The following is a 24,580-nucleotide window of genomic DNA, read 5'->3' as shown; positions in this document are numbered from 1 at the left end:
GAGATACTTTTGTTGTATTATATGCTGACCAGACTGTGTACTCTGATATATATATTAGAAACTTGTTTAAATTGCTTGTTGTTTGGTTTGAAATGTGAGTAGCCTTGTAAGCATACACGGCGTTGTATGCTTACGGCGGGGGACTGTTACGACCCGTGGCCGCGGGGTGTGACACTATTCTTGCTAACCCACCATTTCTATGGGTTAGTAGAATAGAGCTATTCTTGAGCTAACCCAATTTGCTAATTTATGTTTGGATCAACAAGAATTGAGAATAGTGGAGCTAACCCAAGATTAGCTCTATTCTTGATTGATCCAAACACAACCTTAATTGTTTTATGTATTAATTTTTCATCATTTGTTTGATCGCTTGATCATGTACTAAATGAATTCGACACTTTAAAATTTTTACATATACATGCATCACTCACAAAGTACTAAAATTTCAACAGTTCGAAGTCAATCTGATAGTCTTTTATGTGCTCACTAACCTCTTTTAGTGGGTACATCATACCCTAATTTTGCTCTATGCGTAATACTGTAGCATCACTCTATAATTAAATACACACATTTAAACGAACCATGTCAAATATTTTTGAAATAAGTCATCTTTTAGACAGAACTGCCATGCATGGTTTAATTAGAACCGAAGAAATAATTATGCTAGCTTATTGATATGACGAAAATTATACAAAAATACAATTTAAAAAAATAGAGGTCAATTCAGCTCCATTCCACCTTTTTCAATCTGCCTATGCATAAAAAGATGCACAAGTGGCTACTAGCCGAAACAGAACTAAAATTTTGAGATTGGAAATTTGAAACATTTTAGTTCTAACTACTAATAAATTATATGCACACATTTAACATATAATAAGAGAGCCGAATTAACTAAAAAAAGAATCTTTTGAGTTTATGCATCTGGACTGTCCAATTAGCTTTAAAATTCGTGCTAATTAGATCCGCACTAATATTAAAGGGACTCTGAATTATAGACTGTGACCAGATTGACTCCGATTAAAATCATACGGCCGAGATGCATCAACTCAAAAGATGCTCTTTTGAGTTAATGCATACGATATGGACTCCTTGACTTGACTGTCCCAAACTGTTGGTGCCGGACTGCTGTCCACCACATTCATGGAATCATGAGTAAACCAAAATGTACGATTTTAGCTTTTGATAATTCAACATTCAACAATAGAGAAAACCTTCCGTGTGTAGACCAATAATTAATCATCGATGATAGCGTAGTGATCAATACAGTAGTATTTGGAAAGTTGTAAAAGATGCTATTCCAAATAGTCAATATATAATTGAATCCACCAACAAAATGGGTTGTTCTTTCGCTTCTTATCTCTTTCTTGAATGCGAAAAAAAAAAAAAAAAAACTATTTTAGCACTCTCAGATCTGTAGTGATTGGTAATTAAGAATCTTTACCGATCGACTAGCACCTCCATCACATGAATATATTTTTCGTAGATTAAGATTTAAAGAGTGATAATAGAAGTCCACAACGTAATGTCCATAATAGAAGCCGAAATTTTTAAAAATACCATAATCCAAAAAAATAAAAATAAATCAAATAACCACTGATTCTGAAAAATTCTAATTTTGACACGGCCGCTTCCCCATGCTGCAGACCCCCTTTCTGGGGATCGCATCTCCTAGCTGCGGCCCCAAAAAGGAGACCGCAGCCCCTAGTAGCGGCTCTCTTTTTTTTTTCTAATCAAACTTTCGCCTGCAGGAGAAGGAAAAGAGAAAAGAGAAAAAAAAACGGGGGGAGCGCTACTAGGGGCTGCGGCCAGGATATTTTTAAAATTTTCAGCAAAAGATGGTTTTTTGTTTTTTGTTTTTTTTGGTATGGTATTTTTAAAAATTTCGGTAATAGAAATCCATACTTATTTTGTATTGAAATCGATCAAATTTGTGACAACAAATTAATTTTCATTACAAAAAAATTAAATGTGCATTATAAGGTTGCATAGATAATTAAGCTCTGAGAGATATTTAAGAATTATCAGGTCTGATTTTTTTTTTTTAAACATTATGTTTCGTAGGTTAGTTATCCATCATTTTTAGGTAGACTTGATGCTCTAACAATTCCAATCATTCGCGCCTTTATCATAACGTCTTTGTCCTCATTTCTAGTTTAAATTCTAAATTAATATGTTTTTAATAATAAAAATAATAAGAGATGAGGCGGTTCCTTCATCACTTAGAATAATTATTTTGAGACAGATTCACCATTACTTTCATATATACGGCCTAATTGTTAAATCCCGGGGTCAGTAAGGGTTCCGTTTTTACTCATACCTGATGCTTAGCTCCGGGAGAATGAAGGGAAGGCGAAGAGAGGGAAAGGGAACAAGCTTATGACATTGTGTTTGACTAAACAAATTGAGCGGAAACAGAGAGGAGCGGATGAAAGAGAGGGTGAACTGTGTATAGAAACTTAGTGATTTCATTCACTCGTAATTTTGAATGTAGATGAGATGAACTCATTTTTTTTTATTTTTCATTACACATTTTTATTATGGAACTCATGAGCGGAGCCAGACTTTCAAGCAATGGGGTTTGAATGTAAATGGGGGCCAATCATATACGATTTTTATGTTGCGTATGGAGGTCAATTTACATGATGCACGATATTTTTCACTAAATTATATTAAAAATTATGAGAAAGTACAAACTTTTTTAGAATAAATGGGTCAATTAACCCCATATGCACCATGTAATTTCATCTCTGGTGGAACTCACCCTGAGGGTACAATTGAATAAAATTCAATTTCACCTGATTTAGTGGGAAGAAAGAGATTTTGCGGAAGGGTTGTGTTTGTTTATAATTTTTTTTTATTGAGGGATATGTTTGTTTATAATTTTTTAATTAGTATTAATTATAACTTTGAGATAAAAGTTAATTTCACTTTCATAGTTTCATGTTATGAAATTTTTTTTTCTTTATGTATAATTTGTACACACATAAAATTATGTCCAAGAGAAAGATATTACAATCTTATTCCAAAGTTTTAAAAAATTTATATAAATTTTATTTTTAATTAATTTTCTTAAAATTGTTTAGCACGAATTCACATCCTCTGATATATCTCATATTTTTGTGTTTTTTTTGGGAAATCTTAACCGTTCAAATATGTTCCGCACGAATCTGAAAGCACAAATAATATTTTCCCCCTGCGCTATCGATCCTTGAATAGGCACCGGACACGTTGTCACGCAAAATATAAGATATCTCAGAGGATATGCACTCGTTTAGCATTCTCATAGTCAAATTCTGGTTCCGCCTCTAATTCTGTGTGTTTGTAAAATTGGAAGAGTAAAATATTATTCAACTGCCAAAAAAGAAAGAAGCAATTTTTCATGTTAATTTTAGTTAATTCTTACTTTTATAACTCTTCGACTACCCTTTTTAATATAATTGTTCTATTATTACCGAGGTTTGAGAAAATTTGAGCGTTTCTTAATTAATTTTGATACTATTCAAATTGGTATCCTATTATTTCAAATTGGGTCGTACAATTGAAAAAGGAGTTTGATTTATATAAAAGAGATCTTCTGAATTCTAAATTGAATCCACATGATCTGTTAATTTTAAATCACACGGTTCAAATGAAAATTATAAAATTATTTTTATTTTTAGAAAAGTGGATACTAATTCTTCAGCAATAACTTATGCCTCGATAAACTTGTAACCACTATCAAGAACAGATTAGAGTTTTAATTAGGAATGTGTAAGCCATTCCTGTAAATTAAAAATTAACAGCATCATCTTCTATATTTATAACTTTATAAATACTTATATCTTCTAATTCACATTATGAAATAATATTACACCATAATAACTTATTCAACATTCTCAATCTCAATTTTCTAGTTCCGTCTTGGGCACTATATACATGAGAGCTCACACATAATACGCAACGATATGAGGTACGCCAAACTTTTTAGGACTTTCTAGTTGTAATATTAGTGTACCTCTTCAATAATTATTCCATTCCTTGTTGCGAGGAAATAATTGGTTGCTTTCTTTGTTTGAAAAGGTAAAATTACAGCCTTTGAAATTTGGATCCAATTAGAGTTTTAGGACATTGTGTGATAATGAGATATTACTTTTTTAAAAGTGATTGCAACTTTTCTATTAACTCTGCGGTCACAAATTTTTGCTATTGACTGTGATTAAAAAAAAAGGGGGAATATTCTCTTTGGAGAATTGTAACAGAAAAGTGCTTATCTATGTGAAGTATTTCAACAGTATATGACTTGTTCTCTTATACATCGAATCAAATAATGAAAAGGACCATCACTAAAATTAGCTCTACCAAATTTCTACTGTGTATTTATCTTTTGTCCATTTTTTTTTCCAATAGTGTCCTGAAAATTCTAGAAGGAAATTGTTGTTATGAAATAAAAATAAACAAACATAAAAAAGAATAAACATGATAGAGATGATATAAAAGATGACAATTTCTTTATTCATACATTTTTCATGTGTGTACAATATAAGATTACAAAGGCTTTATTTATATACCACAAATTGTGAATGAAAAACTATCTAAATTAATTACAATAATAAATGGGAAAATGAATTCCAATAGTAGTGGAATATGAATTCTAATAGTAGTAGGGATAGTGGAAAATGAATGTTGAAAATCATAGACATCCACATTAATAATTTATTCATAACAATTGTGTATATATGTGTGAATTATATATATATATATATTTTTAGCAAATGCCTTATGCATATGCGTAAATACGAATACTTTTTTTTTATTTGATAACTGAACAAGAGGGAAACAGAACCAAATTTTTTTTTTTTTTTAGAACTAGGAAAATCGTAAATAATATTTAATAAATCCACTGCTCATTCACATTCAGTCATTTTTATAGATTCAAGACATTTAAATTTTGATCTTTATTTTTGTTTATATTTGTAATTATTTTATAGATGAAATGAAGGTCCTGTAATTTCTACACAAGATATGATTAAAAGATTTGACATGTGTAATTTTTTATTTTTTTTGAAAAAAAACATAAATCTCATTGCATTAGCAATATGAGTTTAATTACATCAAATTCTACGTAAAACCTCATACCAGCACAACAAACCCGCTGATCTAGATGAAGATCTGGAATCATACAAAATTCATGAAGATCAAGGTTCTAAATAGCGATTATAGCGGCATAGCGGGGAGACCAAAAAAAAAAGCTATTGCGAATAGCGTAGCTATAGCGGAAGCTATTACACATAGCGATTTTCCCTTTTCAAACTTTATATTCTATATTTCTACTAATTATCAACATAATCAATATTAGAGAATGGATATAACAACTAAATGACAACTAATCTAAGTCTATACTTTTTATCAATTACGCAAATAAGAAGAAAAAACAATCTAAAAAGTAACATTATTTAATAGTTTATACTTCATGGTATTACATATTATAATAGACAAAGAGCAATTAATTTTATAAGGTAAATGAAGTCAATATACATATTTAAATATTTTATAATTATAATAATAATCAAAATCAGCTTTCAATTGAAACGAACGATAATAATTTTACAAATGAAGAATTAGTATTTGAATATTTCTCGATATAGAATGATAGAATAAATCACAAATAAAAATAGAAGCATATAGTTTGGTTTAGTATACTTATCGTAGAAGACAATGTAGCATTAGAAATAAGAATAGAAGTACAGAAGTCCATATAAATTGCAAAAAAAAAACCATGTAGCATAGCGGTAGCTATAGCGGGTCTCATATAGCGGTAATAGCGGTCAGCTATTATAGCTATAGCGGTCGTAGCTGAGTTAGCGCAATTTTATCTCATAGCTTAGCGTTTATGGTCCAGAAAAGCTATAGCGCCGCTATAGCTAGCTATTTAGAAGCCTGATGAAGATTATTACAAACCAACCTGGCACGAAGGGCACACAAAACATTAGTTTAGAACCAAATTATTAGAGGCGATACTAAAGTTGTAGAACCAAAATGCACCCACTATCCATTTGCACTCCTTATCCTCCAGCACCACTACTAAAAAAATGTGATCACCTGAACTGAACCGGACCCCCCCCCCCCCCCCCCCCCCCCCCCCTCACATTCATTGACATCCATGTGCAATTTTAATTGGAAAATCAAATACATGCATCCAATGACCACAACGTATATATATATATATCAATTTCTTTTTATCTCTTTTGTTTTTGAAAATTTAAATGTTTTTTCTTGTTTTAAGAAGACACAGTTTGACTTTACGGAAGAGGCGAACAAAAAATAGTGGATGAAATCTTTTTTAAATTTAGTACTCATTTAGATGTATGCTCTCAATGTTGCAAAGATATGCCTATAAAAATGTTAATATTATTGTATGTTTATAGCTCGTCAAGTGGTTTAATTTTTCAACGGTTTCAAATTAACAATTTTTTATGTACGAATTTTTATTTATCATCGAATAATACTTAAATTACATAAAATTTAGATATTAAATTATCTAATATCCAATAATATATATTGATTTTTAATAATCAATCTTATTTGAATTTATCTAAAATAATATTGTCAAAACTACCCAAATAACTAGTAGAGTAAGGCTTAGCTAGGTACTATGGATAGCATAAGGCATTCCGTGTTATGGTCTAAAAAACTTATCATATAAATTTCAAATTTCAATCTAAGTAGCTCAGTAAATTGGTTATATTATGAACTTGTAGAATACTAATTTTTTATGATTTATGAAAGATGGCAAAAAAATGGCTTAAAATTAATAAAAGAAAATTGTCAATATTTTAGATCATTTTTTGTTATCTTTCATGAATCATAGAAAATAGTAAAACAAAATTAAAAATAGTAAAACTCGGTATTCTACAAGTTATATACAACCAATTTAGTGAGCTACTTAGATTAAAATTTAAAATTTAAACAATAGATTTTTTTTTTAGACCGTGTTAAGGCCGGCATGCACCCAAGCCTTACTCTAACTAGTGTATCTCCTTTATTTATTTTTAGTTGTTAATTAATATCTAGTATTTCACTTATCTTATCCGTTGCAGCAGGAGTCAGGACCAATGCCTCCATGTACCTGTTTATAACATCTAGCTTACGACAGAAATGACTTCATATAAGAAGCGGATATATTAATGGAAGCAGCTAACAGTCCTCCAACTCCGGTCTCCCAAAAATCCCCGGAGATTTTCAACTAATTCTGTAAACATTAATATTAAATCCTGTAAACATCAATACTAAATCCTGTAAACTAATTCAACAAATCCTGTAAACATAAAAACGCATGAAAGCTGTTAAAAACGCGTGAAAGTGGTTAAAAACGCGTGACAGCTGTCGAAAACGCGTGATAGCTGTTGGGGACCACCTTCTGTGAACATACACATAATATCCTGTAAACATACACATATTATCCTGTAAACATACACATATAATTCTGTAAACATACATAGTGTACTTAAAATTATAGCAGTTGAAATATCTTGTAAATATACACATATTATCCTGTAGACATACACATATTATCCTATAAACATACACACACTACAGCAGAATGGTTTATCAGCGACCGGTATCAGTGACCGGGGCTGACGCCGGTCGCTGATGCTCAATTTTTTCTCAAAAAAACAGAAAAAAGAAAAATCTATGGCGACCAGCACTTTCAGCGACCGTATCAGCGACCGGCGTCATCGCCGGTCGCTGATAGTCAATTTTTTTTTTTTTTTTTTGAAATCGCTGAAATTTTCGCTGAGAAGAAAAGGCGCCAACGCGTCATCTCTCCGCCAAAACCCTTCTTCTCCGCCAAAAGTCCAAAATCCTAATCCGAATGCCTCTGTCTCCTCCGGCGCCTCTGTCTCCTCCGGCGCCTCTCCCTCCTCCGGTGCCTCTCAAGCGGATCCTCTCCACTGTCTGCCGTCGTCTCTCTCCTCCCAGCGCCTACATGTAATTCTTAAACCTAATTTTAGTACCGAATTTCTTTAAGTACAGATTTTCTGATTTGAGTAATTTCTGATTTTCTGATTTGAATCAATCCAGTTCTGATGTATGCTAGTTCTTGATGTAATTGCTTATGTCGACATGGATTGCTTCTATGTGCAAGGTTATTCTTCTCAAATTTCTCAATTTTGGGACCAATTTTAGTTTGATTTGGGTTTCTTTAATTTCAGTGGAGCAAAGGGAAAACCCTGATTTGGGTTTCTTTAATATCCATGTCTAGCATCACCTCTAAGGTAATATTTCTTTAAATTATTATTTATCATAATAATTGTTCTCCATTCGTACGTTTTGCTGATTTGAATTATTATTTATCGATTGTGTTCATATATGTTCCCAGTTAGGCTACTGTTTGGTATAGCTAGGAAGCCCTAAAATTTATGAAACTTTACCAGCACATAGAACAACATGCCAAAAGACATGACGTATGTTTAAATACAAACCCTAAAATCAGAAAATACATAAAAAAAAAACATAAAAGACCCTAAAAACTCACAAATTATAAAGAAAGGTCCAAAAGTCCATGAAGGAAGACTCGGATCGCGAATCTGAGCCCGCAAATGGCGAAACGAATCATAGATTGGTTTTGCATCCGGTTTTGGACTGTGGAGTTCCTGTCAAAATTTCAGCCCGATCCGACGGACGGATCAAAAGTTACGCCCCTTTTCGTGAAGCATGCGCAGGACCATATTGCATATATATGTCTTGTATTGTATGTTTTATATATGTCTTGTATTGTATGTTTTATATATGTCTTGTATTGCGCAGGATCAAAAGTTACGCCCCTTTGATGAGGTTATTCACATGAAACTTTTATGATTAATGCTGTAGTGACATATAATTCTGTAAACATACACAGTGTACTTAAAATTATAGAAGTTAAAATTATGGCAGTTGTGGCAGTTAAAAACGCGTCAAAACTAAGTTAAAAAGAAAAGACTTTTATACACGGAGATTTTTGGAGGACTGTAACCCGAAGAACATTACCTTTTCTCTAATATAAATATCACATGTGTGAAAAAGATTCTAAACTTGGAGCACAAAACAATGGCTACATGTGTCACACTTCAATCCAAAATACCAGTGGACAAGGATTTGCGTCCGACACATCATTTCTTGAAATCAAAATAAACTTTGGTTAATCTTGACAATCTTTTAGTGAAGTGGGCAACGATTCGTCGGCACATAAAAAGGTAATCGAGAAAGTTTATTTCGTCGGTATATAAAGGGTATAAAATTGACAAGGAGGGGACATATGATCAACTCCGGTTATAAGGCGGATCTAAATAGCAAAGGGATGTTCACAAAACTTTATAATTTCAAAAGTATTAATGGTGTATATTGAAATTTGAGTAGAATTAGAGTGTTTCTAAATTCATCAAGTCTTTTTGTGAACTCAATTTTTAAATCTATCAGATTGACTTCAAACAATGAATTCAAACCGTTAAAATCCTTCTACCTTATAAGTGGTACGTCTATATGTGAAAATTTTAATGTTTCAAATTAATTTAGTATAAAGTCATGTGATCAAAATTAGAAGGTTTATCAATTAATTTTAATGCATTCATTTTTAGGTGTCTTTTGATCACTTAACTATATACAAAATTAATTTAAAATTTTAAAATGTTCACATGTAAACAAATCACTCATAAGGTAGAAGGATATCAACAGTTTGGATTCGTCGTTTGAAACCAATCAGATATGTTTTAGAGTTGAGTTCACAAGGGGGTTTGATGAACTGAGGAACACCCTAGTTCTACTCTTGAAATTTAACTATTTTTGTTTTATTCAGTCTTTTCCATAAATTACTACATGTGTTTTGTAGATTTTTGTGGTTTAAATTCTAATTTATTATTGTAGAAATTTGAGTTCAAATTTAGATAATAAATTATGCATTTTGAATTTTAGCTCTTCTATTAAATTTTCTAATGTCACTCATGTTCGATACAATATTCTATCATAGTTATTCTATCGGTATTAAAATTTATAAATACTTGAGTACATATTTTAAAATTGTTCGTACAAATTTTAATACAAATCAAATAGCTCCGAATATCAAACAGAATTTCGTATGTTGTCCATGAAACCGCCTTCGATTCTAAATGGAAAAGTTTATTTCTTTTTGAAGGTGCAGAGTATGAGAATGTAATGGTGGAATAATCCAGCTGGCCTTTTGTGTATACCGAGTTACCAACAAACATTCTTTCCTCGCGTTTGTTCTACTTGCCACTGGAAAAGGCATGGACCAGATTTGTTAGGCGAACAAGGTGACATGGTGACATTTCTTGTCCCATTTCTATATGTTTTTCTCCTTTGTCTTAATTTCAACTCCGTAAGCCACTTCAATCCTGTCATGTCCTCATATGTTCCTCGGATTCGTTCTTATCACTCTCACAAGAGACAAGTCAGTCAATTATTTTAATATTTACAAAATATTAAATTGAGATCTCACACAAAAAATATTTATAGACACTTAGTCGGGATCCTTCTGTTCATTATTGAGGATTAATCATTAGACTAATTAAATATCTATTAAGCGATGCTCTAGTATGCAAGATTTATTTAGCAATCAATTACTTCATCCTTTCTCAATATCTCCTTGTTATATATTTAATTATTTAAAAATTGTTCAAGCACATTAATATATTTGATCGGATGGTTACACTATGCTACATGAGTTTCTTCAAATTAAATAATTTTTGTTATAATTCATATTTATTAGTGAATATGTTCTTATCTTTATTAGTTTATGAAAATAATGCGAACACTTTCTACTTATCTTTATTTGATATAATAGGTTTCTCTCATAAAATGTATTGTACTGAAAATTTGCTCTATTCATATGATTTGGAGCATTTTCTTTTTCTTTTTAGAAAGGGGAGGGTTTGATCAGAATTAATCACAATTAAACAGTTCAAGAGGTCCCATTTAGCACAATACGTTTTTTATTTTATTAAAGACTGGTTTCCTCATTATATTATAATGAACTCATCAACATCAGTGATACTAATTTTATCTCTTATCCTACATTGGCTTAAATTATTTACTCATTTGTTAAAGATGTTATTCTGATATACTCCGCACAATTCACATTGATGGAGTCAAGGCAGATCTACGGCTAATCATAGAGGTGCTTAGTCACCTCTGTGTTTTTAAAATTTTGATTATAAATATTGAAATTTAATTTAATTTAATTTTTTTTAAGTTTTTACATGTTTTATTTCTCTTATAAAATGTTAAATATTTGCTTGAAGCTTAGTGGTTATAACTTCACTTTATTGGTGTCAAAACTTAAATACAAATTTTATCGATAACATATTATGCATTTTACGTATCACCTCCCTAAATCTAAATTTTCTAGTGTACGTTGCTCCTAAATGAAGTTATCGTACTATATATTCTTATTATTAAGATTATATTAATAATAATAAAAATATTACTACTACTATTATTATTATTAGTATTAGTTTATTATTACTACTACTGTTATTATACGGCAATTTGCATCAAACGTGGAATTATGCTTTAATTAAAAGCCTTGGCCACTAAGAGTATGGAAATGATATTTTTAACTTTCCAATCAATAAAGGTGAATCGGAGAAGTATTGGAGGTACACCAAACGATGCTACCAAACTAAGATACTAGAAATTCAATAGGCATAGGCAAGGTGTGTGCTACTCTTACTATGTAGGCACTAAGTCAAGTCAATGATGCATTAAACTTAAACATGATAGTAGTTTGGCGAGAAGCATTTTGTTGTTAAATTGCGTGTAACTGGACCAGCATCAGAGAGGAGGAAATCTAGATCCTACAATACCCAATTACAAAAGCTCAACTTTATAAAGAGGCCACGGGTCGCATATTTCGGTTTTGGTAACCCAATTCACAGACAAAATAAATTTGGTGCCCATTTGACAATTACTCTTACCTTTCGGTAAAGCATGGTTGACATTTGGCAGTAGAGGTTTAGTGATCGTCTATGAAATTATTGCCACATTATAGCAGTAAAAAAAAAATTTATCGTAAAATATTGCTCTCGTTAACAAAAGTATATGAAGAGAAGAATCAGCCTTTAGTTAGTAACAAAGGGCAATATTTTCTTAGTAAAAAGTTGTGAATTCGAAATCCAAATGTAAATATTTTATGAATATCAATTGAAATTTAGAAGGCAAGACCTCTGCCTTTCAATCTCAGAATTATGTGAAGTATATATGTATAGTTGATTACAAAGTAAACCAGGATTTTTATTAATAAAATTAATATCAATTAAATTAAAGAAAATGACAGCACTATTTCAAAAAATTCAAATATGACATTTTTTTTTTGAAGGCTAGTGGCTTTAAATGCCTACTAACAATTCGATTGATAAAAAAACATATTTACAATAAGTCAAACGACTCTAATTCCTAAATCTACTCCTTTATTCTCACGAAATCTTCTAAATTACTCAAAATTACTCTAATCGTCCTTAATCACCCTCTAAATTCTTAGATCTACTTTTTAACTAGATCTACTCTTCTAATTCTACTTATATAAACTCATAATCACTCTAATACCTTAATTTTCATCTCGCTTCACGACCAGATCCGCTCTTCCGACCACCGCCGCACTCCAATGATCGGATCTACTCATCATCACGCAGTACTAACATAACTCTGTTGGTATCTGGTACCGTCAAGTTGAAGCCCTCAAATGCTCCTGTCAGACCCATCTCAGCAACAACTGTCGAGGGGACTCGCAATGAGATCATCAACGAACAAGCCTCATTGGCCACATCATAACTGATACCTCCTTGCGCCATCTCCTCTCCCGACAGGTCACTCTCCCTCCTCTCCTTAGCTCGAGGTGCACCCATTGCCTCACCCTCAGCTCGAGGTATGCACATCTCTCTCTCTCTCTCATTTCCTCCCCTTCCCCTCACCCTCCTCTCCGGTCTGATGCAGAGGGAAGAGGCGAGAGAGGGGAGAGTAGCGGCATCGGAGTCAGAGGACTAGGGTGACGGTGTGGGAGGTGGTAGCTGAGCTAGGGTTTGAGTTTTTTGGAATCGTCAAAATTCGCACTGGCGAAAGAGCGAAGGCTTGAAAATAAAAGTTATGGTCCCCGACCACCCATTTTCGCTTATTATCCAGAGGTATTAGTTTTTTTTTCTAATTTCGTTGGATTCCTACTCTAAAAAAACTAATTGCGTTGAATAATTTAATGAAATTGAGGGAAAAAATAAACTATTTCTGCTGAATAATTCATCGAAATTGGATCATATCTAGCTGAATTATCCGGTGGAAATGTGAGTTTTGGAAATTCCAAAAAAGTGATGTCATTTTTTTTAATTTGATTGATTTTAATACTATTAATAAAAATTTCGGGAAAGTAGAAGTTGAAAATAAAATTTCAGCATATTTTAGAGATAATTTTAAATTTAATAATTAAGGTAATGTTTTCTATGTTCATAACTTCTATGTTCATAACTTTCTTAAAAGAAAATTGTAAATTTTTAAAGTTACAAGACGTTGATCTTCATCTTCAGCTCAAAAAATTCCGTGCATAGATGGCAATATCGAGTAGCTTAGGTATGGGTTCTTTTAGGTTCTGTTCAGTCTCCAATTGAAAATGAACATGGGCACAGGAATTTAACTTAAAAGTATTGTTCTCGTGGAAGTAACGCGGCCGAACAGAAACTTAGTTGTTCGGCAAAAATATAGTAGGATTAAAATTTAATTAGTGCCAAGGAGTTTATGTTTAATGTCTTAATTTGTAAATAGAGAGTAAGAATATTTAGAAATAGAAGCATCTTAAAATTAGAACGATTTTGAATAAAAGAAGGTTTAAGGAGAGAATCTTAATTCTCACTAAAAATTATTATTTGAAAAGATTAAGCGACTAAGGAAGTTAAAAGCCTAAAAAAAAATTAAAGAGGTTAATTAAAAAAAGTATTACTAAACGGACTAGCAAAGAACTCCCACAATTTTATGAACGAGTTGAGTATTTATATTTGCATTTATACAGTATGTTCAACAAAAATTGGATTGTGTTTCAAGAAAAACAAAGAAAAATTATTATTTGAGAATTGAAATTTAATAAATAAAAAAATTGGAGTTTCAAAGTTTGACCATGTGCTTTGTAGGGGGGAATTTCACGTATACCCTTCAAAAACATTAATATTACATATTTTTCCCTCTAAATTTCACAATTACGTATTCCTCCTTCTAAACTTCGCAATTTAAGATCGACATTTTGTTTAAGAAAATACGTAATTTTGAAGTTTAGAGATAATATATGAAATTTTGAAGTTTTTGAGGGTATACATGAAATTCCTCCTTTCAAAAATTGTGTACCTTTAAACTATACTTGTGGGCAAATTAGACCGCACTTTGAAAATCTGAGTGTCCCACCAACTCCAAAGCATGATCATTTTTGTCTTCCAATTTTTTTTTTTTTTTTGAATTCCAATTCTCAACTAATATTTTTTTTTTTTTTTTTTCTCTTTTTTTTTTTTTTTTTTTTGATAACTGGGCAGTAGCTGCCGAGTGGAATAATTTTTTATTGTCTCCTAGAGAAAAATTTCCAGGTCCACGCGAGTATGCGACAGATGTGGGTCCCACAACGAGGTGTGCTTGAGTTCTTCTGGGTGAATTAGTATCCTCTGCATTAACCGTCAGATTAACTTTAAGATTCGTGCGGATATAATTCACACTAATATTAAGAAACCTACATTATAGACGGAGGCCGGATGAACTCCGTTTACAATCAGACGAATCAAATACATTAATTCACAAGGTGCTCTTTTGAGTTAATGCAGACGATGCGGACTCCTCCTGAGTTGAGTTGGGCACCTTTCTAAATTTCTCTCCCATTAGCAGGCTTTGGGCCTTCTGAAGTGAATACGGCCCATATGATTGTCGTGGGTCAAGACCCATGAACCCAAAAAATAGAATATGTTGCACTAGTAATGACAATGCTAGTACAGTACTATTCCTCCAAATACAATATAGGTATTTTATGTTTGCTGTTTTATGGATATTTTGAACACCAGTGTAAAGGTGTTGGAGTACCAAAGTGTTACTATTTGGTAGAACTGATTATGTAATTATGGGTTCATTTTAATGAAACGGTCTTTTGCTTCTTTTAAATATATATATATATATATATATATATATATATATATATAGGAATATGCTAGCATGTTATGCATAGCATAGAACCCTTCTATGCAACGGCTTGGATTTCGAGTTTTCAAAATCCTAACCGTCGATCCGAACCGTTCATCTTGTTCTCGATATTAATATGTGTTTGGAGACCAAATTTTACATTTTTTTTGAATTTGTTTACTATTTCTTTAGATTTATTGAAAATCGCTGTTTTCAGCAAATCTGGACCATAAAAAAACAGCGATTTTCAATAAATCTAAAGAAATAGTAAAAAATTTCCAAAAAATGTAAAATTTGGTCTCCAAACACATATTAATATGGAGAACAAGATGAACGGTTCGGATCAACAGTTAGGATTTTGAAAACTCAAAATCCGAGCCGTTGCATAGAAGGGTTCTATGCTATGCATAACATGCTAGCATATTCCTATATATATATATAGAGAGAGAGAGAGAGGTAGGCTAATAAACAATTGATTGTTCCTAGCCTCCCGTGCAACCAAGTCATTTTTCGATTTTTAAAGTCCAAATGATCGATCAAAACCGTTAGATGTGATCTCCATATTAAAATGTGCTAGGAGACCAAATTTTACATTTTTTGAAATCTTTTTACTATTTATTAAGCCACTTTGAAAATCGCTGATCCAACGGTGGCTTAACCAAACAGTAAAATCAGAAGCTACCGTTGGATCAGCGATTTTCAAAGTGGCTTAATAAATAGTAAAAAAATTCCAAAAAATGTAAAATTTGGTCTCCTAGCACCTTTTAATATGGAGATCACATCTAACGGTTTGGATCGATCATTTGGACTTTAGAAATTCAAAAACGACATGGTTGCACGGGAGACTAGAAACAATCGATTGTTTATTAGCCTACCTCGATATATATATATATATATATATATATATATGAGTTTGGCTAATATAATATCAGTGTTATTCTAGCTTATATAACACTAACTCTAAAACCTATTAAATCGACTTCGAACGACTAATCCAAACCGTTCAGACCGATTTACATTATGAGTGATGCGTTTACATACAATTTTTTTTATATTTTCGAGTTATTTTAGTATCAAATCAAGCGATAAAAATATTGAAAAATGAATGTATTAAAATTAACTTAAAAACTCACACATTTGACCACTTGACTTAATACTAAATAAATTCAAAAAGTTATAAATTTTGCATGTAAATGCACAACTAATGAAGTAAATTGGTTTGAATGGTTTGGATTCATCATTTGAAGTTGATTTGATAGGTTTTAGAGTTGGTATTATATAGGTTGAAATAACACTAATGTTATATTAGCCAAACTCATATATATATATATATATATATATATATATATATATGTAGAGATGGGCTACGGTGAGTTGTGAAGTAAAGCAACTATTTTACTTCACGCTTATATTTTGCGATTTTAAAGTTCAAAACGTCGATCCGAACCGTTCATCTTGTTCTCCATATTGAAATGTGCTTGGAAACCAAATTTTACATTTTTTGAAATTTTTTTACTATTTATTAAGCAATTTTGAAAGTCGCTGATCTGATTGTCCAGAAAATTTTACTGTTTTTTACTGTTTACAGCAAAACAGCAATTTTCAAAAATGCTTAATAAATAGTAAAATACTTCAGAAAAATGTAAAATTTGGTCTCCAAGCACATTTCAATATGGATTAAACATCTAACGGTTTGGATCGGTCGTTTGGACTTTCAAAATAAAAATACGGCATGAAGTAGAAATGCGTTTTACTTCACAACTCACCGTAGCCCATCTCTATATATGTACATAGATCTTTTGAAAGAAATATAACATAGTTTTTTTTGTTAAAAAAAAAGAAGAAGCCATAAATATGTCCGTTTCGTTGAAATGAAACTATAACTTACATCAGTTTGAGCTAGAATACTAGTTATATTAGCATTATATCCTACCTCTCCCATTAAAACCATGGAAATGTACAATCTCAGCGCACACAGCCGCTTCATTGACAGAACATTCTAACTTCTCACTAAACCTAGCCCATAGCGGACCAGTGAGCAAAGTGTCAAGCATTCTAATCTCAGCCTACCGATTATATCATTGACCATTTTCAGAAACACAAAATCCCTCTACCTAACAAGTTTGTTTACTAGTTATCTCAGCTACAGCCAAGTATATCAAATCTAAAACAGGTCTTATGTACCAACTACGGGTACAGCAAAAGAAACTAGCTACACACATAAGAGCTTATTAATCAGGGCGGACCCAGCACTATACAGGAGGGGCAGTCGCCCCCCCGGATTTGGATTTTTAGCAGTGATTTGTTGGTATTGGTCAACTTTGCCCCACTCTGGAAATTATTTTTGCCCCCAGGTGCGTTTGGATGCACTAGAGAATAGCGAGAATAGCTACTGTTGAGAATAGTAAATTAAGAATAGCGAGAACAGCTACTATTTAAGAGAATAGCGCTAATTCAAAGCTATTCGGAAGTTGTTTGGATTGAACATTTAGAATAACTACTGTAGGGATTGAGGCTTTGAGAGAGTTCATTTGCTATTCCATGTTTTTGTAGGAATAGCGAGAACAGCGAGAACAGCGCTATTCTCGCTGTTCCTAAGTATGTTTGGATGGATCGGAACAGCGCTATTCTCGCTGTTCTCGCTATTCTCGCTATTCTCGTTGCATCCAAACATACCATATTTAATGTTTGATTTTTAATTCGGGTTAAATTTAGTGTTAAATCAATATGATTGGTAATTATAATTATAAGTTAAAACATTAGTAATTACAAGTTAGAACATTGGAAAATATAAGTTAAAGCATTGTTTTTTTATCGAATACCCAATTAGTTAATGAGTTTAAATTCAATTAGCTATTTAAATCTGATTCGATATTTTTTTCCCCCCTGATGAAAATCCTGGATCCGCCCCTGTTATTAATACAATAAATTCCAAATCTTAGTTTGATCATTTAAGTCAATTCTGGTGTGAATATAATACAGGTCTTAATCCGAATACATGCATCTTCATGGATTATATCTTAAGAGTCTAAACTCTAAATAGTGGTTGCAGCACGGATTTAATTTGAACTTAGTATGTCTCTAAATGTTCTTTACGACATCCCTGGATTTGTTAACTAATTAAAATAGTACTTTCTCCATGATTTTTCCGTCTTTTATGTAAGTTAAAAAAGGTACTCGTTCTTTTTGTAACTGATAATATTTTTTTGCATGATTAATTGTTTTCTAGCGTGTTTGTCGAACAATGAAGACTAAATCAATAAAATATGATTGTTCTAGCAAACAATATATAGCTACTCCATTTCCGTAATTACTCAGCTCACATCTAAATTCATATTAATGGATTATTTGGTTCCTATCTGTATTAAATAAGAGAGATTTTAGAAAGAAGTTTGTCGTACTGTTCTACTGTCTAATTTAGAAATAAGTTTGTAGCATCCAGTACTGTTCAACATAAACTGCGCAGTATAGGCCCATTTTTCAGTAGTATTTTTTGTTCTGTTCAAAAATCGGGCCGACCAATTGCATGGTGATTGGTGAACTGCGCTTAGTTACAATTCTTAGAACCCAAATTTCAGTTCTGGGAAATTTCCACTATTGTGTGAATTCAGATCCAGTGCAATAATTGACCTCGCAGAATGAGATCTGAGTCGTTGGTTTTAATCTGCCACAAATTTCAAAATGAACTCCCTGTGATCCAAATAAGTACCGAATTGTGTTTGGTTTTACAACTTATGAAGGTCGTGATTATTTTTTCGAGTAGATTGTACGTAAGGTCCTTCAATTATCACTTATTTATCATTTTGTTCCTGAAAAGTTTGAAGTTACCTTTTTTGTCCTTGTAATTATCAATATGTTTTTTTTCGTTAAGAATTAAAATGATAAAATGGAGATATTTGTAGAACCATTTATGTAATTTACTATATTTCTATCTTTGAAAGAAAAAAGGTGGTGGAGTTGATGTCCAAAGAGCCTTAGACAAAGTCATATTCAAAGCTGGCTTAAAACATCTGATCGGTGTCAACATTCGCACTGACGGTTTAGATTCACGGAACCGTTTAAATTTATTAAGTTCTAAATCATTTGCATGAATCTCAACACAGATCAGACGGTTTGGATGAATTTTGTCCAAATCCCTTTAACAAAACCAAATTACAAAAAAAGGTTGTAGCTGTAAATCATTTGCCCTTGTTTCTTACTCTCTTTTTTGTTTTTCCTTCTTTATTTTTCAGTTGACTTCACTGCAACTTTGTTAAACAATAAAGGAATGGCAAATGATGATGCAGATATTTTTGGCATATTGTGGCTCATGGTTTATCCATGCTTTGTAGTCCCCACTCAGCACAGTAATAATGAAAAAACGACGACAACAATGACACAGACAAAATACTAGCAAGAGTTAAATCAGCATAGCGAAGTACCAGTACATAAATTAAATAATAATGGTAACTATGATTAAATGTCATGCGGCTTGTTAGCTTATGTAATTCAGAGCTTACTATGCATAGCTCTAAGCCTGGCATATTTCTCCTCTAGTGTTTAACTATTGTTCAAGTACTAAAATTCAACCCTTTTTAGTTTTAGAACTCTATGAAATTAAAAGGAATAGTTTTTTTTTTCCAAAAAGTGAAGATTTTATCTAAGAAAATGAAAATTTTATGATTTGTTTACCAGAAATTGAAATTTTCAGCACCAAGAGATGCATCTAACCGCAATTCAACAACTTCAGAAGTATACTGTCATGAAACAGGGACATCTTAGATTTTTGTTAGGTCAACATAACCATCCCGTGAAGAACAATTAGGTGAAATAACACATTACTTTAGCAGCAAGTCTAATCATTCATCTACAATAAATATTTAGATTCCAAACACATCTTCTCTTTTAGAAAGCACTGTTGGTTGAACACCTCCTCTATAATACATAGTTGTACATTATGACACAAATATTTTAACAAATATACTATTCGAAAAGCAAGGTTCTTCCAATGGGTTGAGCATTAATTATTGTGTGCGCGCTAGCCTCATATGGGGCCATGGCTGTTTCTTTGTGACATGTCTTTTTGGAAGCGTCCTTGCAACTTGAAATTAAAGCTTTTATAAAAAGGACAAACCTCATACCAGAAATTCTCAACAGACGCTGTTGGTTTCTCAATTAACCTTCACTGGTTGGGTACGATATTAAATATGAGAAAATTTCGTTTCGGACATTTAATTAGTTTGTTGATAGAACATGACATGTTCACTTGATTATTGTCCGGTTGTCAAAAACCACAACTGCAGAACTTTGTGACAAGTTTTGTTAGCTATCTTCCTAGTCTGGTTTTTGGAACAAATATGATCTATTTTTTGTTGGTTTATTTCTTTATCAGAAAATAAGACCGTCCATTGGCAACATGCTTAACACAAACTATTCTCCAATTTTGGTTTCATGGTATTCTCTAATTTGGGTTTGATGGCAAGAGCTTCCGTCTGATTCACTTCAAGATGCTAGCATGCAGCTTCGATATCCGTCCACATCAGCTTAAATATTCAAGTGCTTGAAGTGAATCTGACAGAAGCGCGCTGCATTATGAGACCGAATCGTCTGCCTCCAAAGTCACTGTGAGTGGACCCAAATTTAAAAACAGTAACAATAATTAAATCCTTTAACAGTAACTGGTCCCATCCCACAGTGACTCTGGAGGCAGAAATTTCCTGCACCCCGGAGGACAGGAGATTCGGTTCCCTGCATTATACCTAAATTTGAGCCCAATGAACATCAGACATACCTTTTCCCGGAAATACCATTCTTATTTTCATTGAGAAAGACACCAGAAAATATTACTTTTTTAGTTGACGAAGCATATTACATCCCCTGTTCTGCTTTCTTTCAAATCCTTGGGAGCCGAATATATGACCAGTTGGCCATCATTTAAAAAATGAAAGGTAGATTAAGTAACAAATGACAAATCCAATTGCAATAGAAGATAGTAATAATGAAAAGCATTAACAAGAATTCATTAGAACTTATCATGATTCCAAGACAATAATAAACCAATTTAAAACAAGAGCCAATTAAACCAGAAGAAAAGAACATAATAAATCATAACACATACAAAAACCACCTCAACTCGTACAAATTCACTTCCAGATCCGATGTAATTTCAATTCCAAGCCCAACTCCAAACCAGAAGTTTCACACCTTTTGCACCTGCGGTTGCTCCCCTTGCCAGGCCCAGACTATATCTTTCAAAGCCGGCCGCATCTCTTGCTTCCACATCTTCTGATACTCCAAGGTATCCCCATTTGTCTTTTTCATCTCCACCAGGTGAAAATCAGGTGTAACTTCAAATATCTCAGCATCAATTCCCAAAGCGCCTTTCCTCCCCACCTTGACACCTTCCATTTTCAATACCCCACCATCCTTCTTTGTCACCTTCAACCGCAACTTCTTTGCTATATCCTCAATCTTTGATATTATTGTTGATGCGGTTTTGCCAGAGGTGAACCGCTCTTCCTTCTTCTTATCAGGCTCCTCAAACAAACCCGATAGGTCGAACCCAGCTGAGAGGGAGATTATATCGAAGGCATTCAAGTTAGATATCTTACCCTCCCCTGCCTTATTTTCTTCACTGCAAGCAAAATTAATAGGAGATGTTTCTTTTGCCTCTAAATTGTTAGTGTTGCTATGGCTGCTCCTCCTAACATACCTGTCATCAAGGCCTTTTCTAAACCAAGGGTTCTCCATGATCCGTTGAGTGGTGATGCGGGTATTTGGGTTCGGATCCAAAATCCGTGTCAAAAGTCGTCTGACATCAGGAGAAAACCAATGCGGGAATTTGTATTCAGCTTTGCCAATCTTTCTGTACATCTCCATTAAATTCTGGTCATGAAATGGTAAGGAACCGGCCAAAAGCACATACAGAATAACTCCACATGACCAAATATCTGCTTTGGCACCATCATAACCCTTTCTGCTAATCACCTCCGGAGCAACATACGCTGGAGTGCCACATGTTGTGTGTAGCAACCCGTCAACCCGTTTCGACTCAGCAAGGGCACTCAACCCAAAATCAGAAACTTTCAAATTTCCATTCTCATCCAACAAGAGGTTTTCGGGTTTCAGATCCCTGTGGTACACCTTGCGGCTATGGCAAAAATCAACAGCACTGATCAACTGTTGGAAGTATTTTCGTGCCACATCTTCCCTTAAACGCCCCTTAGACACCTTATTAAACAATTCACCACCTCTTACGTACTCCAATACAAAATAAATTTTTGACTTGGTTGCCATGACCTCGTAAAGTTGTACTATATTGGGGTGTCGTACCACATTCATGACCTTAATTTCACGCTTTATTTGGTCCATCAAACCACCCTTTGCTATTTTTTCCTTGTCTATCACCTTTATCGCAACACTCTCGTTTGTTTTCAGGTTTTTACCATAGTAGACCTTGGCAAAGGTACCTTGACCCAGCATTCGGCCAATCTCGAAGCGGTCCATCAAGACACTTCCTTTCATATCTGTGCCCATTTAAGTAGTTGGTTTCAACCGAGTTTTCTAACAAAGGAATGATAAATATGGGATTTTGATTGTGGATGGTTTTAGATTCAACCGTCTTCACCTATACTACGGTCTAGAACAGGTTTGGATTTGATTTGCTGGGCGCCATTGAGGGTTTGTGCACGGAGCACAAGGCTGGTGTGGGTGCAGATCTGGGATCCAATTTCATCAAGAACTAGAAGTGAGGTGGGCTTGGCATGAGATGAATGGGGGTGGAGCTCAAAAGGAAGTTTCCTCGCATGCAAGCACATCTTTCAGCATTCCCTAATTTTTGTCCTTCCAATTTTTAGCTAAATCTCTGCACACAAAATTGCAAAATTTCATCAACTTATGATGTATTTAATTTTGTTCTTACAACAAGTAAAGATGAGAACTTAAAGAGGTAAACAATTCTAAACACACTCAGGTAGAATAGTTTCAACTGTCAATTAGATTATACAAAATTTTGGCAATTCGCTGATCTACATGTTAGGCCGAATTTCCCTATGGAAATTAACATCCAATATTGAGAGTTCAAATGATTCTAAGAAGTAATCCGCTTTTAAATTTTCCTTTCCTTGGACTATTAATCGCTACTCGCTAATTAAGTTTCTAAAACTACAATATCGGGACAGCAAAATTAACCAGTAGATACAAAATTCTCCTTTTATAGAATCAGAAAAGTAAGAACAAGGAGTAAATTGTGGAAACCTAAGGCTACGAGAGCTCTACAGGTGAGAGTAACATGCATCTAACAAACAAAATTCGAATCAAATGCAGATCTAAATGAATCCAGAACTTAAGCAGCTCATCTTAGATTTTTGGAAAAAAAAAAACTTAAAACGTAAAGATCTAAGAAATAATCGTGAACAATTCCCAAAATCAGAAGCTGAGAACAAAATCCAAATATTAACAGTGGTTAAATTAGCAATTAAGTACCTGTAAATTCCAGCAAGGAAACGATCGGAAGATGCTAAATTTTTTCGATTACTATGGCGATGGAGAAACGAATAAACCTTCTGTAAACCTCTAAACAGTGAGCGTTTCTTTGTAGGTCTGCGAAAGAGATTTTTTTAATAGTTGGAGGAGAGAGAGAACGAGAGAGGCAGAGGCGAATTTAGAGACTGGGCTATAAATTAAAAGAAAACCCTAGAGTTACTGCCTCTCACCCCTTTATATAGTTTTGATCGGAGCGGGGTTTATTTGTAATTATAGAAAACTAATTTATATTGTGCATAAATACGCCAGATGATTACCACACAATGATTCTGCGAGGAAATGCGGTTCGCCCTTCGTGCCGACCCGTCAATTTACCAAAATGCCCCTCATTGCCCATTCAGTCTTCGCAAAGGTCCCACCAATAATTGCACTAGTCCCTTGCTGTAGCCTGTAGGTTTTGTTTTTTTTTTTTTCTTGACAAATTTCTTGCATCTAGCACCAATAATTGCACGAATTCGGATCCAGTAGGGTACCGCAGAATCTTTTAGAATGATTCCCTAATTGGTGGATCCGGACTAGTGGTTTGCTAACGGGTAGGGTACGGGTACCTCGGGTATACCCGGGTCGGGTAGTCGGGTAGGGCGGGTACGGGTAGGACGGGTAGTCGGGTAGACGGGTACAGGTAGGTCGGGTAGGTTTTTAAAAGAGTGTACCCTACCCGTTTCAAACCCGTGCCCGTCTCGGGTACCTCGGGTACGGGTAGTCGGATAGGGCGGGTAGGGTATGGGTATTTTTTTTTTTTTTTTCGTTTTTTAATATTGTTTTTTCTGTTTTTTAGTTTTTTTTTCTGTTTTTAATACTATTTTTTTGGCGGCAAAATAATTTTGAATTTTGAATTTAAAAAAAACGGGTAAACGGGTAAAGGTACACGGGTAAACGGGTAAAGTTGGTC

The 24,580-nt window shown here is 33.4% G+C and overlaps 1 protein-coding gene across 1 annotated transcript; it reads right to left on the bottom strand.

Annotated features, from left to right (window-relative positions):
• Positions 1-21,121: 21,121 nt before the first annotated feature.
• On the bottom strand, positions 21,122-23,835 carry LOC144555357 (CBL-interacting protein kinase 2-like). The gene is made up of 2 exons (XM_078303655.1): positions 23,629-23,835; positions 21,122-23,008 (listed from the first exon to the last, which is right to left on the bottom strand). The coding sequence occupies exon 2, from the start codon at positions 22,678-22,680 to the stop codon at positions 21,343-21,345; it is 1,338 nt and encodes a 445-aa protein (XP_078159781.1). The 5' UTR covers positions 22,681-23,008; positions 23,629-23,835; the 3' UTR covers positions 21,122-21,342.
• Between the last annotated feature and the right edge of the window lie 745 nt (positions 23,836-24,580).

This window comes from Carex rostrata, chromosome 6 (genome assembly GCF_964058835.1).
Source record: "Carex rostrata chromosome 6, lpCarRost1.2, whole genome shotgun sequence".
Classification (NCBI taxonomy): domain Eukaryota; kingdom Viridiplantae; phylum Streptophyta; class Magnoliopsida; order Poales; family Cyperaceae; genus Carex; species Carex rostrata.
The sequence above is the reverse complement of the archived record's forward strand: the minus strand, read 5'-3'. Positions and strand labels throughout refer to the sequence as shown.

What these genes read in the sequence shown, in the direction of transcription:
- LOC144555357 (XM_078303655.1), bottom strand. Translation starts at nt 22,680, where the DNA reads ATGGGCACAGATATGAAAGGAAGTGTCTTGATGGACCGCTTCGAGATT.